Here is a 17,511-nt window from a genome sequence, read left to right as displayed (position 1 = left end):
AATATTAACAACTAATGAGCCTTCCAGCATCAAGCCCTCCTTGTATCAGGACCTCCGTCTTGACAATCCGACAGCCTTGCTATCCGACATAAAAGAAGGTTTTACATTTAGTGTCAGATCATCGAGTCACGACTGTATTGCTGAAATCAATACACAAATATGGATGGTGGATGATTCGGATGAATTGGTTTGTCTTAAATAGTCAAAAAATTAAATTTAAATAGTCCCCTGCTGTATTTGGTGTCATGTAGTTAAAGCAGAAACACACAAGTGTGATGACAGAATGGTTTTCCATCCATCCATCCATCCATCCACCCATCGGATTATCAAGTCACGACTGTAGTCCTTAAAGTTTTGTTACACGACTCAGTTGCAGCTGAATCACGGCCTCCCGGTTCTGCTGAAGAGAGCAGATTTTTTTGTTACATGATGTTTTGGAAATGGTCTGAATGAAGTAATTATCAAATGTGTTTACTTCTACCATCACACACGAGGTCAATGAACATCTGAAAGTTTAAATTCTTTGTTTTATACTTTCTGTCCCTGATAAATGGTTTAATTTGAGCAATTTCAAAAATAATAAAAATGAACATGCCTTTCATACCTGCCGGCAGGTTTTGGGTTTCGATATGTTAAGGATGATGATAAATGTCCTTATGTAATGAACTAATGTGCTTATCGGCAAGTTATATCTTCATAAACGAGGAGGGCCGTAGCTGCTGTTTCAGTGATTACTGGGACATAAAACCTGTAGAATCACTGTAATAAAAAACGCTTTAAATGTTTGGCAATTTTCCCCCAAAATAAAGTTTAAAAAAAGAGTTTTCCCCACAAGTTATACCTTATATTTTCTCCCAATGAAAACTAAAAATAAGAGTGTGAAGTGCAGTACATGCAGTCTTTTCCAAATACAATAAAAATGGATTATGGGAAATGTGGTCTGAAATCTCAAATGTCTGATAGAACCTGACAAGTAGGAATAGAGTCTTAAATCAGAAAATTAAATGTGCTTAAAAATGTACACTTTGACAAACAAGCGTCCTGTACTGTAACAGCTCACATGTGCCTACTGCAAATGTGCCAACAGCTTCCATACCTTGAAGTTTTTACATTTTCTGTTTATACATATGAGCATTTTTTTATTTGTGATACGACTAAACACATTTCATGTGTCTGCGTTGGCCTATTAAAGTCTTGTGTATTAAATTTCATTCTGCATTTTCGTGTTTCCTCTGAAGCTGCAGGCTCTTTCTGAGATGATCTAGTTTCCTTTTATGAATCTGAGGTTGTTCGAGGTCAGAGCCTCTTCTCCTCATATTAAGGTTCATGCTGCCCCCTGTCGATCGTGGGAGGAACTGCACACAGCAGCACAGTAAATAAAGGTACATCCACTCATCTATTTAGTAGTTAAATAAGCCCTGATTTAAACAAACAGCTATTAGAGAATGCTATGTCGGTGAGGACTTTACAGGTTACATAACTCTGTGTCAAAACAAAGGCTGTTATGTTTCCCCTCCATTTATCTGACAGCTTTAGGTACTTAAAAGAGGAAGAGTTCACCGTAACTGATGGGGTTCTTTTTAACCACTTTGGCCTCCTGTAAAAAGTAGTTTGTAGTCACATTTCAGACGTCGGCTAATAGTTCTACCAAATCTAGATGTCTCACATGGTTTGAGTTCAGTAAATTTTCCAATGATCAAATGCCTATTCACACTTCTCAGCCTCCCTGGGAAGGTCAGTGCCTAACGATGCAGTTTTCCTCTGACTGGGAAAAGACCCCCACATGGAGCGATTATGTGATGGATGGATGAATGGATGGATGGATGGGTGCTGTGTTGGTAATTTGCACACGTAAATTATCTGAATGTTTCTCCAAAACTGATCATTTTATGCAGATCACTCATTTTAAGTTCAAGGTGGACATTCCTCTCAGTGCACCAAAAGAAGACACATCCACTTCATTTACATCAGTTAGCGTTGTCTGGATTAAATAGAGTTTATTAGTGAATAGTGTCTATCATTCAAATGTAATCAGATAAAGTAGTTTGATACTCTTTATACAGATTATACTGACCAATCCTCTTTTGGATCAAAGTGCACAAAGGAAGCTTATTTCCTGCCGTCAGCTTTTCAAACTAAATGATGAAAATGTGAATTACATGCAAAAAGCTTTATTCTAGATGTTATATATTTTGAATATAACAGCTGACAAGTGGAAAAAACTTTTTAACCTGCTGGTTCTCACGTCTGTCAAACACTGATGTGTTGAATTCAGGTAAAAGTTGGGCCTCCTTTCAGTTCATCGAAGGTGAGGTGAACAAGGAAATTGTGGCTCGCAGACACTTCAAACCACTGACCACTTTTGTCCTGAGAATTTAATGTGCTTCACTCAGTCTGCCCTGAAAAAACAAAACAAAGATTCACAGGAACACAGAGGCTGGACCCCCCACAGATAAACCAGGACCGTGGTGGACTGGAGCCAGTTCACTTTCATATGAGAAGCTCCTCGTGGATCAATCACACATTTTACATTTAGATAATTAACTGACAGAGAAAAATCAGATTTAGTTTCACGTATAATAAATTATATTTGGAGGTTCACAAAGTCACATCACAGCAAAAGCAGCGCCTGAGAACCAAAGAGGTGTGTGGTGACGTGAACTGTCCACCGTGGTTACAGCAGCTTAAGTGCAAACAAATGCATGTTTTTAACAAGTGCTTTGATAGTTTTATACATTAAATACATATAAATTGAGGTTAATTACATTTCAAGCATTCATAACGTATCACAAATAAATCCAAAGTTTCTCCAACTGTTTCTGGGACTTCTTTGGTTGAGTATAGACGACAGTTATTTCTTTTCTTGGTCATTTCTTTTCTGTGAACCTAAAATCAAAAGAAACCAAATTAAATGATGTATTTATTTGCATTAAAGCAGGTAAAGATTTTTTCACATTTCACAACTCCAATATTTTTGTGGATTAACTCCTGAAACAACTTGATTGCTGCCATTAAATAAAACCCATTTAGGGTTTGCCATGAAAGTCTTTCCACAGCTTAGAACTAGTAACAGGCTTTTAATAAAGCACAGAGACTGAATTCTAGGTGTGCAACACTACAGAACGGTAAAATGTGTGTATTCACCTGCTGTGTGTTGCTTCATAGTAGCTGCTGTCCTGCAGGAATTCCTCAATTATTCCCTGAAAACGAACATTTGAACACACTCCACTTACAACGGGGAGATATTCACTGTCATCAAGAAGGGAAATGAACTAATCAGCTGTCGATAGATTAAAGTCTGGAAACGGGTGGAAAACCACACTCTCTCCACTTAGCAGCATCTCTAATTTCCCAAAACACTGAACTATTCTTTCAATTAATGATAAAACTGACTGTGCAGTTATTTGTTTTTTAACTGACCTGCATTTGCTGATACGTAACTCCGTCTTTGAGATTCCCGTCAACTGTCACAAAAAATAAAATCTGAATAAGCTTCACTTTTTCAGCATCAAAATTAATCTGAATAAATGAAGTCTGATGAAGTCAAATCCAGCAACTCTGCCATGTGAGAGGTTTTTACATTTTAGAGGTGGTGGTGCACTGGACTGCATTTAAAAGTGTTCCTGGTGGTTTGCTCATATTTTGGATCAAACAAGAGGAACACTTAAATGCAGTGCATGTAACATTTTTGCAGGAGAAGCTCTGCAGCATTTTGTCCGTGTATGTCTTTCAGTGGAAACGTAGCGTGAAGCTGTGACAGCAGTGACTCTACCTGTGCTATCGGCAGCGTGGCGCTCTCCTGTGAAGTGCTGCACCAGCGGCCACCAGTCTGAACTGGTTGGTCCTAATTCCATCAGCTCCGTGGAGGCCTGGAGGAGCTGAGAGGGAAGAAGAGGATCATTTAATTATATACTACAAATAAAACTGGTAAGAGTTCAGTAAGCAGCCAGACACTGTCCACGTTTACCTGATTTATGTGAAAAATCTGTGACTTTACCAGCAATCTGGCAGGTATGTGATTACAGCCGATGTTCAACATGATACAAGAAACTGCTTTACACAGATTAGGCAGTTAAAATGACATCACACGACACAGATTACAGTCCAGAGCTAAAAACAGTCCCGTAGCTGTTTTTTTGTTTGTTTGTTTTAAATAACATTGATGTTTTCTGTCAAACGGTCCTCAGTTTAGTTTCTAAAATGTGTAGAGTTGCTGCTTTTCTTTTCCTTTTTGTGAATACAAACTGAATATATTTGTTCTCGTGGACTAATCGTAGCAGCTGGACCTGCTTGAGTTCCTTGAAGACGTTCCACCTCTCATCCAAGAGGCTTCATCAGCTCTGACTGACTAGTTGGGAGTTCCAGATACTAATATCCTGAAGGAGCCATTAACACCTGAGTTTCGGTTTCAATTGGGGGTTTGTTGCTCCTCCCCCTCGTTATGTGACTCGTTAGTGCTCCCCCTGCCACAGTGGGGTTCTTTAGGGTCTTCGTGGTTTGGTGTGGATGTGGTTTCATCTTCCTGGGGAGAGTTCTTAGGACTGAACTGTAAACAGGTGAGTGGTGATGCTTCAGACCTCCACCTCTGTTGAGGGATGGTCTTTCCAGTTTGACATCGATGGCTTCTTTCACTCCTCTCTCAAACCATCTGTCCTCCCTGGACAACATCTGTACGTTGTCGTCTTCGAATGAGTGTCCTTTGTCCTTAGGATGCAGGTGGATGCTGAGTCCTGTCCTGAGGAGCTGCTCTTCTGTGCTGAGCCGTGCGCTTGTGGAGCGGTTGTTTTGTCTCCCCGATGTACAGGTCTGGGTGTTCCTCGCTGCACTGGACTGCGTACACCTCGTTGCTCTGTTTGTGTCTCGGTGTCTTGTCCTTAGGGTGGACCAGCTTGTGTCTCAGGGTGTTGGTGGGTTTGAAGTGCACTGGAATGTTCTGTTTGTTAAAAATCCTCCTGAGCTTTTCAGAAACTCCTGCAGCATAGGGGGTGACTGTGTTGTTTCGTTTCTTGGTCTTTCCTTCTGCGTCTCCTCTGGGTTTGGTCGAGGATTTGATGTAAAGACCAGCTTGGGTAGCTACAGGTTTTTAGTGCTGTTTTGATGTGCTTTTGTTCCATGAATATATATTTAGGTTTCTTAAAGTTATCTGTTCAACCCAAGCACTTTCCTAACGTTACCTTCGGTTTTAGGAAATGGTCCGTGGCATTTTTAGGTGTGTTAAACAGCTGCTGCCGTGCACAGCTTATACTAAGTATTGTCAGTTTCTTCAGGAATAACAATAATCAAAAAGTTGCTGAAATATAATATATTGACGTTCTGGGCAGTAGGTATTGGCCAGTGGTGGAAGTACATTTAATTAAGTTCTGTACCTAAGCACACTTTTGAGGTAGTTGTACTTTACTTTATATTTCCGCTCCACTACATTTTAGGGGCAATATTGTTCTTACTATCTGACAGCATTACTTGCTTTTAAGAATAATAATCCACTTTTACTTGAGTAGGACCTCTATTGCAGGACATTTAGAGTAATAGAGTATTTTCATATTGCTGTGTTGGTACTTTTACTTCAGTACAGAGTCTGAATACTTCTGTTGTTAGCTCATTGGTGATCATTGTAGTATTTGCAATAGACAAAAAAGTGCCATTTGTATAAAGAATCGAGATAGCCAATAAAACTGTTCTGTAATCAAGCCAAACATTAATTTTCTTCATAATTAGAGGGCGAGATATATACCAATTAATGTCAGTTACTATTGCATATGGGTCATTAAAATATGGTTATAAGGAAGCTGAACTGACCTTTTTATTTTCATCACATCATGAAAATATGGAGTCATAAGTTTAGAAGCTCAAAAGATCAAAAACAATCCAGGCACAAGTTTTTGACCCGGTTTAAAGACATTTCTGAGTGACTCGGCTCTTGAGGTGTGCCGTCCAAAGGGACAAAAAAAAATGAACTAAAAATGGACAGAGATGCAGAATTGCCAGTGAGGTCTGAAAACGGCTTGCAGCAGCTCATATGGTTAGCACCGGACATGTGTTCAGGAGGACAGCGCACAGGGAATAGAAAACACAGCACGAAGCAGCCTTGTTCTCACGGACTTCCCACTGAGGAGCATGAGGTGCCCTACAGAGCCAAACAATGCTGGCTCTGTGTAACGTTCTGATGCTCGTGTAAAAGTGGTGATAACTGCAGCATCAAAGCATTCCTTTACGATACGGCTTTCAAATGCTTTTTTTGCTTTCATCCTGTGAAGCGTCTTTGAGTTCTTGAAAAGCACTATACAAACAACATGAATTATTATTATTCTCACGTTTACCGATTCATTTTCTCTGTGTGATAACTTTTTCCCTCATCACTAAGTCCATCCATCCTACGAACAATTTACAATCACCAATTAACCTCAGCATGTTTCTGGACTGTGGGAGGAAGTCGGAGAACCCGGAGAGAACCCACGCTGCACGGGGAGAACATGGAGACTCCACGCAGAAAGATCCCGGGTGTCCTCACCGGGACGCGAACAGGCAACCTTCTAACTGCGAGGCAACGATACTAACCACTGAGTCCCCTGCAGCCCCTTATCACTAAGTGCACTTTAGCATTAGAGCCAATAGTTCAAACCTTGCTGAGCTCCACTTTCAGGCTGCAGGGATCGCTGCCAGAGTGGAAGAGGGACTTTTTAAATCTTTCAACGAGGCGCCGTCTGGTGTCGTGGTGTGGAGCCGGTGGGAGCTGGACACAGAATGAGAGCGAGTTAATAGCAGCACATTCACAGATACATGTGACCACTGCTGTCTGATTAGAGCGTCTCCAGGCTCTCCAGCTGTGCAAGATGATGAAAAACAGATGGAGCAAAGAGTAATGAAACCCCTGACTTTGACTGACTGGTATGTTCTGTGACTGCAGCTAATCTGGGCTGATAAGATTCAACAGGAACGGCTGCGTGACTGTACTTGTGTGATGTAGATGATTTTGTGCAGCTGCATGAGGAGCCTCTGGATGGGATCATCAATCTGTCGAAGCTTCTTCTGGGAGACACAGATCACCCCCGACACTGAGACAGGAGCAAAAACACACACACTGACTGACAGGACTAAACAAACAGGACTTATGCATCTTACTAGAGACTATAAATTATAATAGGTCTTCCCATTGTGCTGTTTTTTGACAGCTTATATTCAACAGCATTATCTACTCTGTCTCGTCTTGTCAGGAGATTTAAACGCAAAGGATTGACAATCAGGCTGAAGAGGTACCTGGTCTTGGTTTCATCTTTGTAGCAGCAAAATCCTCACTGAGAAAAAGACAAGTGGGAGAGGCAGGTCAGGAGGTTTGTGTCTGGATAACTACACACCAACAAACATTTGTAGCTAGAGAAAGCTGTTCTTTATTAAATCATTGTTTCCACACGTGTTAGGACTAGATACAGCACCGACTGTGAGGATGTACGAGGGCTTGTTCATTTACCTGTCCAGAACGTGATCAGGTGTAACACAGGCGCCGGACTTTAACCCTTTGATCAAAGCAAAACAGGAAACAAATCATGTTTTGTCTGAATTGGAGAACAAAATCTGCTACAGCTCAACTCGTAAGCAGAAACAAGACAATGAGTCGTCTTAGATTAGGATTCCCGTCTCGCGTTTAAAGTTGCTCCAGAACTGGTCAGGTAGCAGTTTACATCCACGTCTGCTCAGAATCATAAAATATATGTTGTTGTTGTTACTAGTAGTAGAAGTAGCATCAATGAGATCAACAGAAACCTGTCAAGTCCCTTGTATGTGAACAAAAGCAACAAAGCTGATGTGACTGAACACAAAGTGGACAGCAACGCTTCACAGGTGGATGTTTCTGCACAGAAGCTGCAGATTGTAAAACACGGATGCGTCGTCCACGTCTTAAACCCAGCAGCACAGGAAATCAATACAACCACGACAGGTTAGTGGTGGACACCCAAGACCTGTCTCACCAGTTCGGTTCGGTGTCTGACTGTATCTGTGACATACAGTCACAGTCTGGACCTCTTCTCCTGAGTTATGGTGGAAAACATGTTTCTGCTGGACATGATGTCATAGGGAAGTTGACCTTTGTGATATAAAAGGTCATTGCTTGACTTCACAGAAGACAAAAAGGGGTCTTGAGCACGTTGCTTCATTCACAGCCTTGACTGGGAAACAGTTGGTTTGCTAATAAAAAGCTTTGGATTGACTTCATTTCTGTAATCCGAACATTTGCTGTCTTTGAGCTAAGCAGCACCTGCTCGACTTGTATTTTGCTGGAAGATCCCTGTTTCTACTAGCAACTGCTTCATCTTTTAAATTCTTTTAGACATTTGTGCAAAAGTTTGCCCAAATTAGAATTTAAATTTTATGGCCATGAAAGTGTTTTGTCACCATTTCACTGCAGTGACCTTTGATTGCCAAATTCTGTTCAACAGGAGGCATGAAAACAGACTCCGACTGCCAATTCCAATCCCTGAATTCCTCCACAACAACTAATAATAAAGGTTTGCAATTGCCTCAAAGAAAAACACAGTTCTGTGGCACGTTAAAAAAAAAAAAATCTCTTTAAAATTCTAGCAGCTTTAACCGAACTGACCATAGTATTTACCAGTAGAGGCAGCAGTGTCTGATGGTTCAGCACTCCCATCTGATGCATCACCTAAAAACAGATTTGCAACACATCATATCATCTTGGTTTCAATCTTTCACAGTCTGTGTTAAATCCTGAGCCGTATGAAACCTGTACTGATCCTCTGCTCGCTGTGGTTTGAGCTGCAGGTGGTCGAAGAGCACGCAGCCTGAGATCCAGTCTTCATGAAGAGCCGTTCCTGCAAAGTGTGCAACACAATAACCGAAAAGTTCATATCGTAACCTTTTGTGCAACGACTACTATCTGAATCGTTGTGTGATTTTTAAACATTTACCTGTGACGGATTGGAGTGACTGCAGTTCGTCCTGCTTTCGTGCTTTTCATGGAAGTACTTCTGCGCCCGTTTCCGGTCTCTCTCTGCTCTCCGCTCCAGCGCTTTGTGGGACGTGTAGAGTCCGTCCATCAGCCTCATCATGAGGTCAGAGATCCTGGAGCTGACGGTCACGATGTCCGGCCGCTGCTCTGCGTCTGGACTCAGACACCTGACAGGACGAACCACAACAGAACAGAGTACTGCATGAATGTGCTTGTTGAGCATTTTATTAGACAGTGTAGAAGAAATCATGGCAGAGAATACAGATATGAATGCAACACAGTCACAGTTAGGATAGAAAATCATGAGGCTATCAGTTTTTTAATATTAACCTACAACAACAAAAACACAAAAACAATGCTCTAAGTAATTGTGTAAATAACATTATTTTAAGGAAATTAGATTTTTTTTAAAGAGATAAACTATTCCCAACTCCATCAATTGAATCAGGTCAAGCAGCCGATAGAATGGAGCCCTCTGCAGGCGAACTGACCCATTAACGCCATAATCTCACCATCTGATCATGTCTGTGACTCTCTCTGAGAAAGATCCCTCCTCGACTGGCTCGTAAACAGCCTCGACAATCTACCAGCACAGAAAAAAGAGAAGATGAACAACTGAGGGCAGAAAAAAAAACAAAAAAAAAACATCTGCAGTCAAGTGTGAAATGTGAATCTTGTGTGCGCTCTTGTTACCTTGCTGGCCAGTGACAGCATGTTGCTGCTGTAAAACGGAGGCTGTAAAGTGGCCATCTGGTAGAGGATGCAGCCCAGAGCCCAGATGTCGGCTTTCTCTCCGTAAGGCTCGTTTTTCACCACCTCTGGACTGACAACACAAACACACATGCCTACAAACCCCAGCCACGAGATCTCACCTTAACCCCTTCAAGTATCCCAAGTTTTGACAAGAAAGAAGAAAGCATGGGATGAAGAAGACAAAACTATCCATCGATTATCTCTACACCTTCATCCTCACTAGGGTCATGGGGGGCTGGAGTCTATCACAGGGCTACACTTAGAGACAGACAACCAAGCACACTCACATTCACATCTACGGACAATTTACAATCACCAATTAACCTCAGCATGTTTCTGGAAGCCAGAGAACCCACGCTGCACGGGGAGAACATGGAGATCCCGGGTGTCCTCACCGGGACGCGAACCGGCAACCTTCTAGCTGCGAGGCGACGGTGCTAACCACCGGGACACCTTGCAGCCCGGTGTTATAGATGTGCAATGTCAATCAGCAGAGCACTCTTTTAAAAGCAAGTATAAAGATCCCTTTAAAGATGTAGAAACTGGACAAAATTATACTTTCTTTGGAAAATAGTAATAATTGTTGGGTTTTCTCATAGGAAGAGGGTCCCCAAAATATGACTGTGTGAATTGATTTTTGTCATAAAATCTTGATAAACACAAGACAACTGTACATAGCTGTAGCTAGAACTACAAGCACCTGCAGAAAGTCCTGCACCTGCACGTTAGCAGGTTGTAATAACTGCTCTATATTCACTCCAAGACAATGAATTTCCTCACCAGGAGTAAAGGATGGTGCCGACCACTGACGTCAGCTTGCTGTTCTCTTCTTTCTGCTTAGCAAGACCGAAGTCAGCTTCAGGTAGGGGAAAGACAGGTTAAACTTTATTGGTACAGCAAGCTGAGAAATGTGCTGTGGCTGGATATGTAGTGTGGAAAGCTGCTAACAGCTACTGACTGATGGTGACTTTGTCTTTCTCCCCCAGCATGATGTTGTTTGGACTGAGGTCACGGTGGACGATCCTCTTCTCTTTGTGCAGGTACCTCAACGCCAGACACATCTGAGGGAGCATGAAGACGTTATATCAACTTGACGGAAATAGATGGTGCAGCTGATGGAGAATCACACTGTCATTGCAGTTACAGTACAGAAGTGTTTTCTCTTTATTCTCACAGCTCATCCATCATGTTCCTCATGTGCTTGCAGTTTTTTTTGTAAACTGCAGGTTATTTAACACTGCTACTTCTACAAACATGAATATTGTTGCAACAGTCTGTCACACGAGACACTAAAGCTTCTTGAATTGGAGATTTTTATGCCTGATCTACTTATTTTTCTGGTCAGATTTGCATTCAGGTTGTCAATTTAAGCAACAGAGGCTGGACAGTCATTCATTCGGCTGTGAATTTGGCCTTTTTCTCAATTTTTTTTTTTACACAGTTTTAGATGCAGCATCAAGTGTTGTGTGAGGTTACAGGTGGCTCAGATTTCTGGAAGGTGTGTCCGGTGCAGTAATATTTACATATTTAGTTTTCTCATACACACAAACATGTACACATACAGTATAGTTTTAGCACATGACGGATTATCCCTCTGGCTCGGAGTTACTGTTCTACTGATACTTGTCTCACTATCAAGGCTGACCTTTCAGTTATTTGCTTGACAAAGGGCCGTCATAAATAGGTAATTAGTACATGGGTTTAGATTATATCTCAACAGTTACACAGTTGAGCTAAAGCAGACTGACAAGCACCACTTTGAACATCTGCTCACAAATGCAGCTGATCTTTCTTGTTCTACGTAAAACTAAATTCTTTTAATACCAGCTGCTCAGTGCCAAAAAAAACATTTATTCCCCAAAGAGTTCAACAGTTGTTACCTGTATGAACATATTCCAAATCCTGTCTTCAGTAAATCGCTGTTGTTTCTCCTTCAGAGAGTTAAACTGTTCGGCCAGCGGCACTCCCTCAATCAGCTCCATCACGATGTACAGTTTGTCGCCTGAAGTGGACAACATGATCAGGGTTTCTGGCTTTGTTTGTTCGTTAATCACAATCTCTGTGGGCTTGAAGTAACAGGTAACGTGAAGTGCAGGTAATTATCCTCACCTTCCAAAAACGTCTTGTAATATCTAACAATGTTTGGGTGAGTCATCTAGAATGAAGGAACAACAAGTGAGACATCAAACTACACAAACTGTGATGCTAGCGGTTTAAATAGCACGCTATTAAAAGATTAAAACTGAGCTGCGTGCCTGTTCTTTGATGATTGTGAGCTCAGAGATGATCTTCTCCACATTACTGTCCCTGGACTTCTTGTCTTTGCCGAATGCCGGGTTGTGTAGATTCACCTCCTTCAGAGCTAGAAGGTTCTGCCCGCTCTGCTTTCGGACCTGTCATCAAAAGCTTAATATTAAAATCAACAACACTTGCTGTGAAGTACCTGCGGCACAGAAATTTGACACAAACCAACATTGTTAAGTGCACATTCTGTCAGTTTTGAGGATGTTTATTGTACCTTAAAGACACTTCCAAAGGCCCCGGTGCCCAGATGGTCCAGGATGGAGTAACCGTTGATGACTCTGAGGGGAGGTCGGTTCTGGTCCACGGCCTCAATGTTCTCTCTCAGACTGTCAAGTGCCTCTTCCTGCATTTTCCATCCAGAATGATCCTTGTCAGTTTAGCCAATTTATTTGATTTTACAGCCCAAAACCGGCTGAGCAAACACACGAACCCATTTGGAAGCTGTTTTCTTACAGTGTAGAGTGAAATCTTGGTTTGCAGACCCTCATAGGCTGCGAGGTCCCGCACATAATGTCCAACATCAATAAACAACTCAAAGAGGTCTGTGGGAAACAGTCTGAAACGGATAAAAGATTACAAAACAGCAGTGGAGGACATTTATCAGGATTTCTTTCTTTGGCAGATATCCAACAACAGTCAGTTCTAAAGGACTTTATATGTGCAGTGAACTTATTTTATTCTTTAACTTTTTAACGGTGTTTCATCACCTCTTAAACAGATGTCTGTTTCTTTCCACACTGAAGAGAAACCGGAGGGTCCGGAACACATAGCACTGCCAGCATGCAAAGAGATTAATCAATGTGCTGTTGCCTTCATTTTCATTAAAATGTGATTTAATACATATTTAAGCCATATACCTGTAAAGAAGTAATCTTCGCACCAGAGTTCTGTGGTAAAATCAACTTTGTGATTATGTAAATGCCATTTTCCTGATAAAAGAACAGCACAGTTACCTGATGCCATGTAATGAAACGCTTCACAGATCCTAATATGAACTCTGCCAGTGAGGAGTTTCCTTTACCTGCACAATGTGGTGAGCAGATGTGTCATCCAGACTCATCTCAGTCAGAGCTGTACAGCAGGCTGGAAGAGGGATTAGAGGTGTTATTTGATTTAATAACTCGTGCATGCAGTCTCAAACAGTCTGAACAACAGCTGTGAACATTTAGAACTCCCTCTCACAGCCACACAACAGTACAACGGATGGAAACACTGACGCCTTCGACGTGTAAAGCCATGCTAAACAGCAGACTGTGTGTTTTTATATTGAAATGAGTTTTACTTTATTGTTGTGTTATCTGACATTCAGAAACAGGAAATTTACAACCACTTCCCCTAAAATTATACTGTAGACACAGTTAGTCGAGTCTCAGCGGTCTTGATTCTCTCACTTCAGGAAAAAACTGTTTACATTCTCAGCGACTGATAACACTCCTCCGGGGGAAAATATCTTTACTGTGCAGCAGCAAGCACAAGTAAATATTTACTGTCCTTTTCATCATTTCACATCACTGCAAGTACAACATATTAGTGGGTGATTCGAGACTCAAACGGATCCCTAACGAAAAGGCATGATTCATGTGAAATGTGAGACACCCTGTGTATTCGCTGACCTGACTGCAGGGCCGTAGTGTTGTCCACCTCCTCCTGTGGGCTGAGCTGCTCCGTCATGTGCTCTCTTTGGATGCGACCGGCTACGTTGGCACTGGAGAGCGTCTCGATGGAGTAGTGGTCAGAGACATACTGCCTGTCACTGAGAGAGTGATTTTGTGTTATACTGTGCTGAATAGGATCATAACAACATGACTGTGTCACTTGTTTCAGGCCTCGAAGCGAAGCTTTGAGATGCTGGTCACTCCTCCATGCCTGCAGTCATGTAATGAAGGTCACCTTAATTACCTACATGGGAGTTCACATTCTGGGATGAAGACATAATAAGACAAAGGACAATAACTGTTGGATAGGTTTAATGAGTGTAGCTTTGGGGCTAACATGTGCTGCCATGTGCTGTTTGATGGCTTCTCCTTACAGCACCAGGTGGAAACCCTGCTGAGGCCTACAAGACAAAGAAAAAAACAGTTTTCATAACATGATTAAGTGATTGGACTTAATAACTGAATGACCATAAAAGTGGGTTTGTGGCATTATTTTAAGACCGTGTAAATTGAAAAGTTAGAGATAACTCACCTCTCTTTTGTCTCCTCAGGTGTTCCAGCCCATTGGGGACGCTTTTAGCTGGAACACCTTTTTAAAGGTTCTGGGAGAAACCAAGTGTAGGTGAGGAGAGGGGGGATAGTGATTTCTTCAGGTGATGAAAAATACATTGCTTGATGAGGATGTCCGTCGTCATTTTTAGGAAATAAATACTTAGTTTTAATGTTTGTTATTATAGTTAAAGGTAAAGATAGATTGTATTTTTGTGTATTTCTTGTGTTTGATTATTTTAGGTCAACCCTTGTGTTGGTCGTCCTGAGGGGCTGATTAGGGACTGCCTCTTAAAGGCTGGCAGTTGAGTGAGAGTGAGGGCAGAGAGAAGGAGTGCCACAACACATGCCACCGGCTAACTGACGTGCTTTGGGTTTGTTTGTTCATAAGGAGAACCACAATGTTGTCACCTCCTGACAAACTTCTAACAGGTTTTTGGTGCCATGGGGTAGAATCAATCTGGACATTTTTCACATGACAAATTCAGTTTAAAAAAAATAAATTTAAAAAAAAAATTAAAAAAGGGGACCTATTTTAAAACTTTTAAATGGGTCAAATTCCAGAATCACCCCATTAGCATAATGCGACTAACAGCACATTTCAATTAGACCTTCCCTGCACGATAAACATCCATGTCTTCCAAATTCTGTGCTCCAGTTTGTAATGTGTGCTTTCTGCTCTCATGGCATCTAACTCTCAAAAATACTGCATTACAAAACACATGGTGTGGACAGAGCGGTATCTGATAAGAGAATTTTCAGGTTAAAAAAAAAAAGTGGTGAAAGGTTTTGGTAGAGACACTCCAAGTCAGTGGACACAGAGGCCGTTCTGTGTTTGAGTGCAGCTGTGGAAAATACAACTGCCCTAATATGATGTCATACAAATATTAAAAACTTGCTCAGTGTCACAAACCTGTTGAGCAGCCGGAGGAGCTGCTGCACTCCACCCCAGCTCCGGATCTCTGCCCTGGTGTCGGGATCCTCGCAGAGCTGGACCAGGACCCAGGTGACGCTCCACAGCAGCTTCAGGTGCTGGCCGTGCAGCAGGCTCAGCAGCACCGGGATGCCCTCCAGCTCCCTCACCTGGTCCCTCACATGCTGCACCAGGGACAGCAGCCTCAGCAGCTCAGCACTCATCCTGGTGGAAATATGAAGTTTATCCAGAACACAGTGCATACTGTATTATCTGACATGTGCAGATACTACAGAATCTGCAGTGTTTTCATGGCTGTATTTTAATTAATATGTATGTATGTAAATAATCAGAATAATTTTGGCAAAACATTTTATCTGAAAGCTCTCAAAACTTCAACAAAGGAGTGATGTCCAACCTCTTTGATAGTAGATCATATTCCTGCAGTATGACAAGGAGGCTCTCCACTATTGGCAACTCCCCTATCTCCTTTTTGCACTCTGAGCTGCAGGGGGGGAAAAAAACAACCTCGCAAAAGATTAAATCATTTATGCATTTAATGTCTTGAGCAGAATATTTGCTTACCTTTCAGCCAAAGTGGTGAGTGCCAGCAGGGCTCCCAGTAGCACACTGCTATCTGTTGTTGAGAGCAGCTTCACCAGGGTCTAGAAAAGTTGGAATTGGAATTTGTTTTCCACAAAGCACAGGAAAAAAAATTAAAAACACATAACAAAAACTGTACAATTGCATGATCTGTTTTAAAAAATAAACAGGATATTTTGACCTGAGAGCGAGTTGAGGAATACGAGTGCATGAACGGTCTAAAACAGAGCGATGTTACTGTCTGGGGAGCATAAAAGTGCTCAGTAAATTGCTTAGATTTTAATGTTTCTTAGAGGACTGATGTTGGTGCTTGTGGAAAGGTGAGAGGATCGCCATATCATGTATACGATTTCAACAACAGAAAAACATCACAGAGATAACCTTATCACAACCTTTCACTTACCCTATGAGCACCGCTCTCGATGACCCAGACCCTCTGATTTTCAGCAGCAGACAGCTTCTGAAACATGTCTGTAAAACAATCAGGAAATCCACCCTTGACTAAGACGGTCACAGTCTGTATTATCAGTGTTGTTCTGTGACACTGCCTTCGGATTACTCACAGGTCATTGTGACCAGCTTCTGCGTGGCAAATGCCTTCTCTCCACATGACATATACATGGCAGTGACAGACTCCATGTACTAAAAGACAAACAGAGCAGGAATGAAGATAACATGAGATGTATCTGGACACATCATAAACCACAGACTGTTGAGGGATGTGGATAGAATCCCAGAGCATTTACCCTGGCAAGTAAACTGATGCCTTGGAGCTCATGGAAGAGTTTCTAAAAGAAAATGACATTTATTGTTTTCGCATAGTGGAAATACTCAAAGATTGTACGCTAAACATTAAAGACTGAATGATTTTTGTCAAGTTCTACCTGATGATGGGGATCTCTGATCAATAATCGAAGGCAGATGAGAACTCTTAGGACTGACTCCGGTGGTGCATGGTCAATCCAGTCACTATTGAGGGAGTACATATCATCACTAATATCAGCCACAAAAGAGGAAACACTGAAATACAATAAAAGATGTTTTACCTGCAGAGTCGGTTGTTGACCAAAGATGTAAGGATGCCAGAGAACAGTTGAGACAGCGGGTGGCTACTGAAACATCTTTGGTCTCTGTATGTCATGCTGCAAAATTAACACATCTATAATTAGGTTCAAAGAAACCCAGACTTTATTAGATTCTTGATAGAACCCGTTCAAGACCATCTTCAGTGAAACTCAAGTTTTTTACTTTGTTAACAAATCCAGACTATATTTCTCATATGCTAGAAGACACGTCATGAACAAAACAAGCGGTCAACATCATGGCTGAGTTTTTCTGCTTCGTCTCAAAAACACAGATTCAACCTTCCAGAGTTTTATATGCAACAAACCCAACAAACCAATCCTGTCAACGTGTGATGGGATCTGCTCTATTCTTCTTCTTCTTCAGAATCAGTTTCCGGTTTGAACATGTATGGTTGAATCACTCCAATGCTACAACTTGCCATCATGTAGCACGATGTAGTTTTGCACTGTTTGAGCAGAGCTGTTGGTGAGCTGGTGTGCTTGAGCTGCTGTCAGAATGAGGTGGGGTAGAGCTACATCTAAGCCATTTTAAGACAAAAAGGGACTGTTTTCATGGAACAAAACCTCTAAATGTGTAATTTTGATACATCACCTAATGACGTAGGGGCTGATTGAATGACTGGACAGGGAACAAGAAATTACATTGTGCATATTGGAGATCAGGGCTGCAAGGTGGCTCAGTGGTTA

At 41.7% G+C, this 17,511-nt stretch overlaps 1 protein-coding gene across 1 annotated transcript in view; it reads right to left on the bottom strand.

Annotated features, from left to right (window-relative positions):
* Positions 1-3,140: 3,140 nt before the first annotated feature.
* Positions 3,141-17,511, bottom strand: part of nek10 (NIMA-related kinase 10) — a 15,605-nt gene continuing 1,234 nt past the window's right edge. The window contains exons 3-33 of the mRNA XM_008299360.1: positions 16,786-16,881; positions 16,624-16,708; positions 16,486-16,527; positions 16,303-16,381; positions 16,143-16,210; positions 15,722-15,801; positions 15,555-15,641; positions 15,137-15,361; positions 13,633-13,772; positions 13,041-13,102; positions 12,877-12,948; positions 12,727-12,791; positions 12,473-12,575; positions 12,234-12,362; positions 11,971-12,108; positions 11,825-11,870; positions 11,596-11,717; positions 10,674-10,776; positions 10,496-10,571; positions 9,656-9,785; positions 9,475-9,545; positions 8,922-9,129; positions 8,744-8,825; positions 8,594-8,656; positions 7,466-7,523; positions 7,255-7,292; positions 6,952-7,052; positions 6,620-6,730; positions 3,773-3,878; positions 3,421-3,464; positions 3,141-3,200 (exon numbers count right to left, since the gene is read on the bottom strand). Coding sequence (XP_008297582.1) covers positions 3,141-3,200; positions 3,421-3,464; positions 3,773-3,878; positions 6,620-6,730; positions 6,952-7,052; positions 7,255-7,292; positions 7,466-7,523; positions 8,594-8,656; positions 8,744-8,825; positions 8,922-9,129; positions 9,475-9,545; positions 9,656-9,785; positions 10,496-10,571; positions 10,674-10,776; positions 11,596-11,717; positions 11,825-11,870; positions 11,971-12,108; positions 12,234-12,362; positions 12,473-12,575; positions 12,727-12,791; positions 12,877-12,948; positions 13,041-13,102; positions 13,633-13,772; positions 15,137-15,361; positions 15,555-15,641; positions 15,722-15,801; positions 16,143-16,210; positions 16,303-16,381; positions 16,486-16,527; positions 16,624-16,708; positions 16,786-16,881 — 2,890 coding nt within the window. The remainder of the gene's footprint in view (positions 3,201-3,420; positions 3,465-3,772; positions 3,879-6,619; positions 6,731-6,951; positions 7,053-7,254; positions 7,293-7,465; positions 7,524-8,593; positions 8,657-8,743; positions 8,826-8,921; positions 9,130-9,474; positions 9,546-9,655; positions 9,786-10,495; positions 10,572-10,673; positions 10,777-11,595; positions 11,718-11,824; positions 11,871-11,970; positions 12,109-12,233; positions 12,363-12,472; positions 12,576-12,726; positions 12,792-12,876; positions 12,949-13,040; positions 13,103-13,632; positions 13,773-15,136; positions 15,362-15,554; positions 15,642-15,721; positions 15,802-16,142; positions 16,211-16,302; positions 16,382-16,485; positions 16,528-16,623; positions 16,709-16,785; positions 16,882-17,511) is intronic.

This window comes from Stegastes partitus, unplaced genomic scaffold (genome assembly GCF_000690725.1).
Source record: "Stegastes partitus isolate 25-593 unplaced genomic scaffold, Stegastes_partitus-1.0.2 Scaffold1405, whole genome shotgun sequence".
NCBI classification, from domain to species: Eukaryota; Metazoa; Chordata; class Actinopteri; family Pomacentridae; genus Stegastes; species Stegastes partitus.
Note: the sequence above shows the minus strand (reverse complement) of the source record. Positions and strands in the feature narration are given on the sequence as shown.